This window comes from Plectropomus leopardus, chromosome 6, assembly GCF_008729295.1.
Source record: "Plectropomus leopardus isolate mb chromosome 6, YSFRI_Pleo_2.0, whole genome shotgun sequence".
In the NCBI taxonomy this organism is placed as follows: domain Eukaryota; kingdom Metazoa; phylum Chordata; class Actinopteri; order Perciformes; family Serranidae; genus Plectropomus; species Plectropomus leopardus.
Genome location: NC_056468.1, coordinates 18,453,689 through 18,463,003, shown reverse-complemented (window position 1 = coordinate 18,463,003; position 9,315 = coordinate 18,453,689). Strand labels below are relative to the sequence as shown.

At 40.0% G+C, this 9,315-nt stretch overlaps 2 protein-coding genes across 3 annotated transcripts in view; both read right to left on the bottom strand.

Annotated features, from left to right (window-relative positions):
• Positions 1-324: 324 nt before the first annotated feature.
• Positions 325-4,371, bottom strand: tmem119a (transmembrane protein 119a). The gene is made up of 2 exons (XM_042489074.1): positions 4,251-4,371; positions 325-1,296 (listed from the first exon to the last, which is right to left on the bottom strand). The coding sequence occupies exon 2, from the start codon at positions 1,279-1,281 to the stop codon at positions 553-555; it is 729 nt and encodes a 242-aa protein (XP_042345008.1). The 5' UTR covers positions 1,282-1,296; positions 4,251-4,371; the 3' UTR covers positions 325-552.
• A 1,980-nt stretch (positions 4,372-6,351) lies between these two features.
• LOC121944013 (coronin-1C-A) overlaps positions 6,352-9,315 on the bottom strand; it is a 44,202-nt gene continuing 41,238 nt past the window's right edge. For both annotated transcript variants that reach the window (XM_042487662.1, XM_042487661.1), the window contains exon 11: positions 6,352-9,082. In XM_042487662.1, coding sequence (XP_042343596.1) covers positions 8,963-9,082 — 120 coding nt within the window. In that variant the 3' untranslated portion in view covers positions 6,352-8,962. The remainder of the gene's footprint in view (positions 9,083-9,315) is intronic.

Here is a 9,315-nt window from a genome sequence, read left to right as displayed (position 1 = left end):
TTTTGTTATTAATAATAAAACCGACTGGTTGACCGCTGCAAGACTAGAGACAACTGAGCACTGAGCCTTTTTAAACCAGAGGCTGTCGGCATGTAGCGTTCAAAGAAATCAGCCATATCTTTTTCCATATCAATAAGTGTTGGCTTTCTAATCTTTGTATGAATCAAAAACTTTGAGATGCAACATATAAAGACTGGATTTATGCAGCAAGACAATTGAGTGTTTTTATTTTTAGTCACATTAATCTTTACATTTCATTTTTACATCAGGGGATTCATCCATTCATATTTTCATTGATGTTTGGATTTTTAATGTTTAAAAGTTTAAAGGTTAGAACTGTTTAATCGATAATTTTCTTTTTCATATAAGAACATATGAGCCTCACAAATGCATTTTCTTGCTGGCAGGTGTTTAAAGGTATTTCTGATTTTCATCACAACGTATTCTTTTTTTTTTTTCGTATGTGTGCAGTATAAACAAACTTACTGATCTCGTTTTTATGTCATGGTTGCATCATTTCACTTCTTTTGCCACATGAGCCTTGAACGGGCTCTAGTGGTGGGACTTCTTGAGGTGGCAGGTGCAGACTGGATGAGCGGAGCTGGTGCTCGGGCTGGATCTCTCGTGCACCTCCTCCCTGTACTTCGGCTGCTCTTTGTGCCTGGGCTCCTCCCTCCGCTTTTCCACCTCCTCTGCAGCCCTGACCTTTCTGACCTCCTGGCGGGGTGACGACTTGACATCTCTGCCCCTCTCTCCCACCAGAGCCTTGGACGGCACACGCAGGGTCTTGGGGGAGGCCATGCTCTGAGTCTGGACCCTCTTGACATGGTCGACGGCGTAAGGCCTGTCTTGGAGCTCATCTGAATTTTTGCGTCCTGCTTTTTTGTCAGCCATGTACTTCTTGTTTGGATGAGGAGGGGGTTTGTAGGCCTCCAGCTTGCGCTTATGACTCATGGCAGAGGCACAGCAGATGATGAAGACCATGACGATGAGAAGAGAGGTCACGACGATGATGATGAGCAGATTCTCCTGCAGGAAGTCCACTACTCGAGTGAGGACGAAGTCCTTCAGGCGGATCATGGTGGTGGTGATGGTGTTGGTGAGGCTGGGAGCTCCAGTGGTAGCAGAGATGTGAACAGGTGCTCGAGTGGAAAAAGAGGTTGGAAAAAGAAGCTCCAGCTCTGCTTCATCACCACTGCCATCAATGACTGCGAGAGGGGTGGCGTGACACAGCGAGATCAGAGTCACACAGGTGACGAGAAAAAATAAACGGGACTCCATCTTCTCCTCTGAGTCCTGCAATGAGAAAGGCCTGAATTTAGGATCAAAAGAGGAAATATTTCCAAATCTAATGATGTAGGGATCCACTAACACAGTGGGTTAAGACCTCAGAACAATCCGGGCCTGGAGAAGGTTAGCTAAGCAAAAGACTAGAAACAAGGAGAAACAGATAGCCTGGCTCTTTCAAAAGGTTAAAAAGGTTAAAAAAAATCTATCCACCAGCACCATGAAGCTCAGCAATGAACACTTCAGTTTGTTTAGTCCACATGTAAACAGAAAAGTTCAGAGGGAGTTATGTGCTGTAACTATTTCTCGGTGACCAGTGACCTCCTGGAGTCAGCTGGTTGTCTGGCAACCTCAAGATGATGATGATGATGATGACAAGACTCAAGCTGTTGAGGTAAATAGACTGCACTTGTATAGTGCTTTTTTTAGTCTTCACCCATTCACACACACATTCACACACTGGTGGCCAAGGCTACCATACGTGGTGCCATCTGTTACTCAGTAACAGATACACACTCATATACACACTCTGATTGCGCGGTATCTTGCCCAAGGATACTTCAACATGTTGACCGGAGGAGCCAGGGATCAAACCACTGACCGTCCGATTAGTGGATGTCCCGCTCTACCTCTGAGCCACAGCCAATAGAGGTGTTGGCAGGTGGTGTTTTGTTTATTTTTTCTTTTTCTTTTTAAACTTTTGACAAAGCTATTTTCACTATTTCCATGTTTCCAGTCTTCGTGATTAGCTAAGCTACTGGCCTCCTGACTTTAGCTACGCTTTATTGTGCTTTTGACTACAGTTTTTGCAGTGTGTTCAAGTGCAACTTTTGGCTGAGACACAGGCAACATGAGGTGACGCAACAATTGGCCTTTGTCATCAGTAGTTCTCTGATATTGGTTTGGTGTGTCTGGGCCTCAAGATTTTTCTTGCCATACATTGATGGGTCCTGATTCACCCTCAGGTTGGAAACCTCTATACTGACTAGTGCCAATCAGTGTTTCACACAACAGACACACTGAAGAAGTAAAACAATGTTTTTAAGGGATGTTTCCATCTGAAATGTAACCAGTCTTCATCTTGACTCTACGTTTTCTGCAGTTCCTCATCTTGCACCAGATCTATTTTAGCAGGCAGCAGAGTAGCCATTACTTATTTGGGGTGGAGACAGTGAGTTTGGTACTGGAGGCCTTATAATTTGTAAAGTAGAGGGAGGCCACCCATCCACCACACCAAAGCCGGGAGGAAGCTATATTTCAGGGCAGCACAGAGGCGTGGGAGACCTGTGGCTGCGGCCTCTATATTTACACTGGGCAGCAGCTGCTGTACACCAGCCCGCAGCAGCACAGACCTGATGAAGATATTTCTGCCTCCAGGAAAACCTGCATTTACTGACAGTACAACTGACGGACTGCATAAACTTCCTGACCTGATATTACTTTTATTCCATTATCCTCTCTCCATCCTTCTCAGTGTGAAGCTTTGACAAAGAAACCCAGCGGTGCAGTGCTCAGTCTGTTACCATTTAGAATATATAATTACACGGTGCAAAGCTGTAAAGACAAGCTTCTAATCAGCATCAGGCTGCAGTGAACCTGCTGCTGCTCTGATTTACACTACACAGTGTGAAACGCCTCCCTGTGTGGTCAAACATACAGTACGTCCTCTGCTGCTGGACCACATGGTGGGCAGCTCTTCATCCTTGGATGTACGGCTATAGGATGGCACTGCCTCCTGAATCCTCATAATTACAGCCTTAATTTCATCTCCTGCGTTTTACTGGAGGGTTTACATTACCTTCAACTGAAGGCCTTCAGACACCACGAAAGCAATTATTCCAATTTCTGACATTTGAGTAGTTAAAATATTTTCAAACCCAAGACAACATGTTTTATTGCTTTACAAAACTAAAACTATTTACATCAATTAGAAAAGTCCTTGATTACTTGGCCATTAGTTATTACACATTTAGCCACAATTTAGTCTAACAGACACGCAGGGGCATATATTTTGTTTTAACATAAGGGGGGAAATGGTGGGTTTGGGGGTCATCCACCAGGAAATTTTGAGCTACAAAAATTTAATTTCCTGCATTCTGGTGAATTCTTAGGTGCTAATTTGTGCTTTTTCTGCATCATTTTATGGAACAAATGTTTTTAATCTAGTCAAAATAAAAGTCTACGTCTGTGTATATGTGGTAGTTTTGGAAAAGTTGCAGTCCGGACAAAGTAAAAAGGGAACAAGTTTTACCAGTGCTTTCCCAGAGAACACAAAAAACTTTACAGGATAAAAATTAATTACATCAATGATGATTTAAGTAGAAGTAAGAAAAAACAACAGTGGAAGGGTTAAAAGAAGTATTGAGCTCTTTTACTCAAGTAAAAGTAGCAATAAAACAAAGTAATCATTTTTCAGTTATATGGCTGTAAAAACCCTGCATTATAAATCTTATTAAGTAAAACTACAAGGTTGTAGTCTGGAAAATGTACTTAAAGTACCCATTATGTATAAAAGATATTACTGTTAATCATCAATGGCTATTATTGGTGGAGTTAAAGCTAATTTCACTTACTTTATGTACTGTAATTTGATCTGTAACTTGCATCATAAATTATAAACTGAGAATCTGCAGAACAACTGAACCTAAAAAATAAATGTAATGGATCATATTGTACCATAACCCTCCCTTAAGTGTAGTGAAGCAAAAGTGTAAAGCAGATTAAAGTGGAAATACTCAAGGGAGATACAAATATATTAAAATTGCAGTACTTGAGTAAATGCAATTTACGTTCCACCACGTTAGTTTTATTAACTTAAAACTGTGTATACCAAAAGAGCTACAACTCTTCTCAGTATGTTGTCAATCTGAATCTACAGACTGCTCTAAAATAAACAAAATGCAGTATTTACTTGCTTAATAACACTCTCTTTAAATGATCTACAAATATAAATATATACTTACAGAATGTGTTATCCTGGGTTTATCTTCTGAGCAGCACCACACAGTGCAGACAACAGAGAGGAAAATAAAGGGGGGACAAAGTAACGCGAGGAAAGTAAGAGTGAAAGAGAGTTTCCGAGCATCCGCCCTCCCTGCTGAGTAACACAGACTGTTTTTTTACTGAGCTCTAAAAAGTCTGCTCACTGCAAAATGATGTCCATCCCTCTATTTTCAGCCTCTCCTCCCTCTTTCTCAACCTCTCATACCCACTCTTCATCCTCCTGCACTCATGGGGCCTTTTTCACTATGCACTTTTTCTGAAATATGATATATTGCAACAGTCATGTTGATGTGATAATGTACAAGATGATCTTTTGACAGTCATGGAGTAACGCTAAACTGTCTATGGAAAGGGTCTTTATCTTGCATGAAAGTCTAATTTATCAAAATTTGTGTTCAAAGTTGGACTCATCAAATTTAAACTGAAGTGTACTGCCTTGAAAGTCACTGCAGAGATGTTTCACTGAATGCACAAGTCCCATGTTTTAAGGAAACGGGTATTTCTGTACTTGGCGGGCGAGTCCCAAGACTGCTCTGCCTCCCACTGAGTCCTCTCTAATTACGTCCCGTTGATTACAGCCTGTCTCCACAGGGCACACAAGACCAGCGCAGAGAGAAAGAAACCCTTTTTATCCCAAAACACATGTACAGAGCGAACATATATAAACTTCATGGTCTTTTGGCAGCACTTGTCTCTGGATACATCTCTAAATCGCAGGTCGTCTATTTGAGGCTGCTGATGCCTCCTTTCTCATTTCAGTTATTTTGACAGCTGGTGTGAGATGTTAGTATTATAGCTGGTCAGCATGAGATTTTCTTAAAAAGGCAGTAATTTTCCAGGTTAATGACAAATAAAGAAACTAGAGTGAGAGATTCTTCACACTATCTCTCACACATTGTTGTAACTATAACCAGCTCTGTGACTCACAATAGTTCAGTTTCTAATTTAAGATGTAACAGAGAGGCGCATGCTGAAACAGTGTGTCTGGTTATTTTGGTGACACAATAGCAGTTCTTCTGTTAACTTAAGCTTGAATCCAAGTAGCAGCACAATCCATTCATTTTCTATATCTAACCATTTTTTTTATAGCTGTTCACCATTATAGTTGGGCTCAGTCAATACAAGAGAACAGCAATATTGAAAACAGATAATAGGCTACATGCAGGGTTAGACAGTAACAGATTACATGAAATAAGGATTATGTAATCATATTACAACAAATAAGTAACTATAATGATGCAGATTATAGCTGAAAATAAAGTGTAATTAGATTATTGTTATATGGTCAAGGATTACTTGATGACATTTTTGATTACATCTTTATAATATAACATTTTTAAAGTAAATTCCCCTTTTTTCACGATAACCACTGCTCTATCAAAACATTTAGAGTTTAAGTGCTCCACTTTGTTGTTGCAATCTAACAGGTTAATGAGGGTAGTTAAATGCTGACTACAAAACACATTTTAATGGCACTGAAATGATTTGAGATGTTTAATGAGAGAAAAAAAAAGTGGAACATGGGTTTTGTGGCTGATTTAATTTTTTTTTGGTATTAAGTACATTTTTAATGTTCAGTGACTGTATTGTATGTTCAGTGAATATATTCAGATATTACTTTTATTTAAGACAAAGGATTATGTTACTAATTGCAAAAATTGCCATTAAATCGGAATTCAACAAGTATATTTTAAAGTCATCTGTACCAACCCTGGCTACATGTTTACTTTTCACGGATTGTAATCTGATTTAAAATGAAAAGGCGGCAATTGACTTCCTTCCTTACAAAATAAAAAATGGCATTGTAGTTTATTTTGAGGCCATCACACAAACACTGTGCTGCTGCCGTAAACACTCCCTAGGAGGGCTATAACAAAACATGGATACACTTGTTTTTTACAATATTGATATTGCATCGATTTTTAATTGTTTTTCAATTTTCTTAATTTTTTGACCTAAAGAATAGACGTACTTTTGTTACTGATGTTTTAAAAGTTTCTGTTCAGTTAAGATGACACATCAAAAAAACAGCAATCGTCAAATGCAAGAGATACAACAAGCCCATTTTAAAAATTCTTTATTAATTTTTCTTATAATCAATGTTTGATACTTGAAGCAAGAATAATGAACAAAAATGCTGAGCAGACCTCCAACACGAGGCTCCATCCTGGTTTGTTTACGTCTGATTTTACTTTCTTGATATTCATACGACCTCCGACGTTAACGGAGGTTCTGCTTTTCTCATGATGCATTATGGCAAGGTGCAGGGAACAAAGACAAGGGGAAACATTTAAAACCCACCTCCCACACAAATACCCTCTTTAGCACAACCACAAAACAGAAATGAAATTTAAAAAAAAGAAAGAAAATACAGAAAATATGGTCATGTTATTTACACAGCTTTCACTCAGTTTTCTAGACCTAAATTACAAACATACATCTATCTTTCAACTGCACATTTCTCCAACCTACAGAGTCCCTTTGGATCGCTATTCACTACTACTCTTCGAAACTTCGCTCTTGTGCCAATAGTGCTACAAAGAATCCATACAGTGGCAGTCTGATATACAAGATAGGGCAGTAAAATTGTGTCAGACACATTTCTGTAGCACTCTTGATTTCCTGTCACTAATATTCTACGACTCACTGCTCAGACTGCATCTCAAAGCCACAAAGACTCAAAAGGCTGCTTCTCGGTTTGACATCAGTTTTGAAGATGTTTTGAATACCCGTACCGAGTTGTACAACGTGTCAGGGTGGCTTACGAACAAACCCCGATCAGTAATGCCGCCTAGTGTATTTTTGATGAACTGGCAGGACTTTATGATGTCATCCAGATGGCAACAGGGTCCTTTGAACAAAGTGTCTGCACTTCGCATAGCACCTCAAAGTGGTTTTAAATCCGGGCACCTATCGATTCTTCCATTTACTACACAAGTCTACTCTCACAACAGTCCCCTACAAACACTTCCGTGGTCACCTCTATGGCACTTTCAGGTCTTTACAGTGGTAACAAATATTAAAGGCAAACAACAGACTGAACCATTACCCGTCTCAGCTTCCCACTGGGAAACAAATCCAAAAACATCAAGAGGAGCTTTAATCATAGCGGTCTGATCAAAAACGGCTCAGACTAAACAATTCCTTGATTTGGTGATACTTATACTGAACAGGGGGCATCTGAGAAATAAACCATTAAAACAAAAGTGGAAGTGCTAAGAGGGATATAAGCACAGCTGGAACAAGAAACAGGCTAAAATTAACAGTGAAGCAATAACCCAACTATTCAATTCATCCAAGTTAGAGGCAAGTCTTGGACGTTCAAGTGAGAGTCCATTTCCCTCAAAAGAAACAAAACAGGTACATCCAGAGTGACAGGAACCCAAAAGACCAAAGACATGAGGCACATATTCACACACAATCTGGGCCTTTAGGGTAAACCATGAACAGTTTCTGTAGCAAGCTCCAGTTGTATCACCAGAGGGTTTTAAAGAGTCAGGTGGATGTGTGATTACTTTGTGTCATTTCCCATCAGAAGTTACACATCTGACGATGCACAAGGGACAGTGACAAAAAATAATCCCACAACACTTGACTGCACTTAGACTGTAGACACTAAACACTGAGGTCGGTGACTGAACCTCTCACAAAAACAAAGCAGGGCTGAGGTTGGTCTTTTCGTGGGAGCACGTAGATGTCGCAAAAACAACCAACCAGTATAACTGAGTCACTACAGGTGAGTGTTCACAGGAAGAGGAACTTTATAGAGGGATTTTTTCTTGCCAATGAGATTTGTGGAATGTGTCTTTTTCTTTGCTGTGCATGTTAATGAAGCAAGACGGAAAGGAATGCATGTTTACGTGAACTATTGTCCACAGTCAGAATGACGGGAAGCGACAGGAATGAGAAGAAATGACAGACAGCAGGAGTTAATTTGTGCATCTTCAACACAGACGGCAAGAACTGTCATTTTTGGGATGTCTCGGTGCTTAGTGTAGACTGTGGCAGCTAAGCTGGTCTTCAGTCTGAATGTATTTCTTCCTAATTACAGAGTGTGAGATGTCAGTCTTGGTATAACTAGGCAGTTCATTTAAATTATTTTAATTTTATAGTAAATTAACATCAACCTCCTTATGTAATCAACACTGAGCGTCCCTGTTTGCATTTTGAATCTCACAAAGAGAGAAGAAATACTGTTGAGGAGGTGTAAACAAAATGTTAAATTTGGCAACATTATAATTTTGGGGTACGATTAACGTGAAAACACTGACTACTTAAAAAAATATTTGGAAATGCAATAGCAAATGGGGACTTCTGATGTTGGAATTTTCTTGGTCATATTTCTAAAATGCACAGGGATCTGCGAGACAAATTTTTATACAAGTAGACAAAATAAAAAAAATGACTGCCACACAATAAAAGGTATAGAGTCCTTGGTCACCAAAGAAAGCAAAAGAGTACTTTCAGCTAAATTTGCCACGCGTCCTTATTCCACCTGTGTTAAACTGAGGGTCGGGGGCTGGCTAAGAAAAAGTTCATCTGGAATGTTGCTAGGGATCTTTGCTAGGCAGGCCTCAGACGAAACACTGTCATTGAGATAGGCAGTGACTTGTCCCGCCCACCCCCCAGCCAATGGAACGTCCTGAATTGTAGCGGGTTGGGTAAAGGGTCCCTAAATGGCAATTTTGGACATTTGCTCTTCAAGTTTGATGATTCGCTTCTCCTGACTGCTGACCAGGTCCTTGAGAGACTTGATTTCTTTCAAGATCTCCTCCAGCTTGGCTTCAGATTTCTGTGGGAGACATAAGAGACGAGTGAGACTATTGGCATGTTCGTGGACACTTCTATCTCAAAAGTGCGACAACCGCCGAGCTTTAAAAAAAAACAACAAAAAAACAACAAAAAAAAACCACGCAGCTATAGTACATCACAATAGTGCACAAGACACTTCCTGTCCCAAAGCTACTACCTACAGTCTTGGACTGCTCAGAGGGTTAACATGTTTCGCCAGCTCTGGAGCCCAGT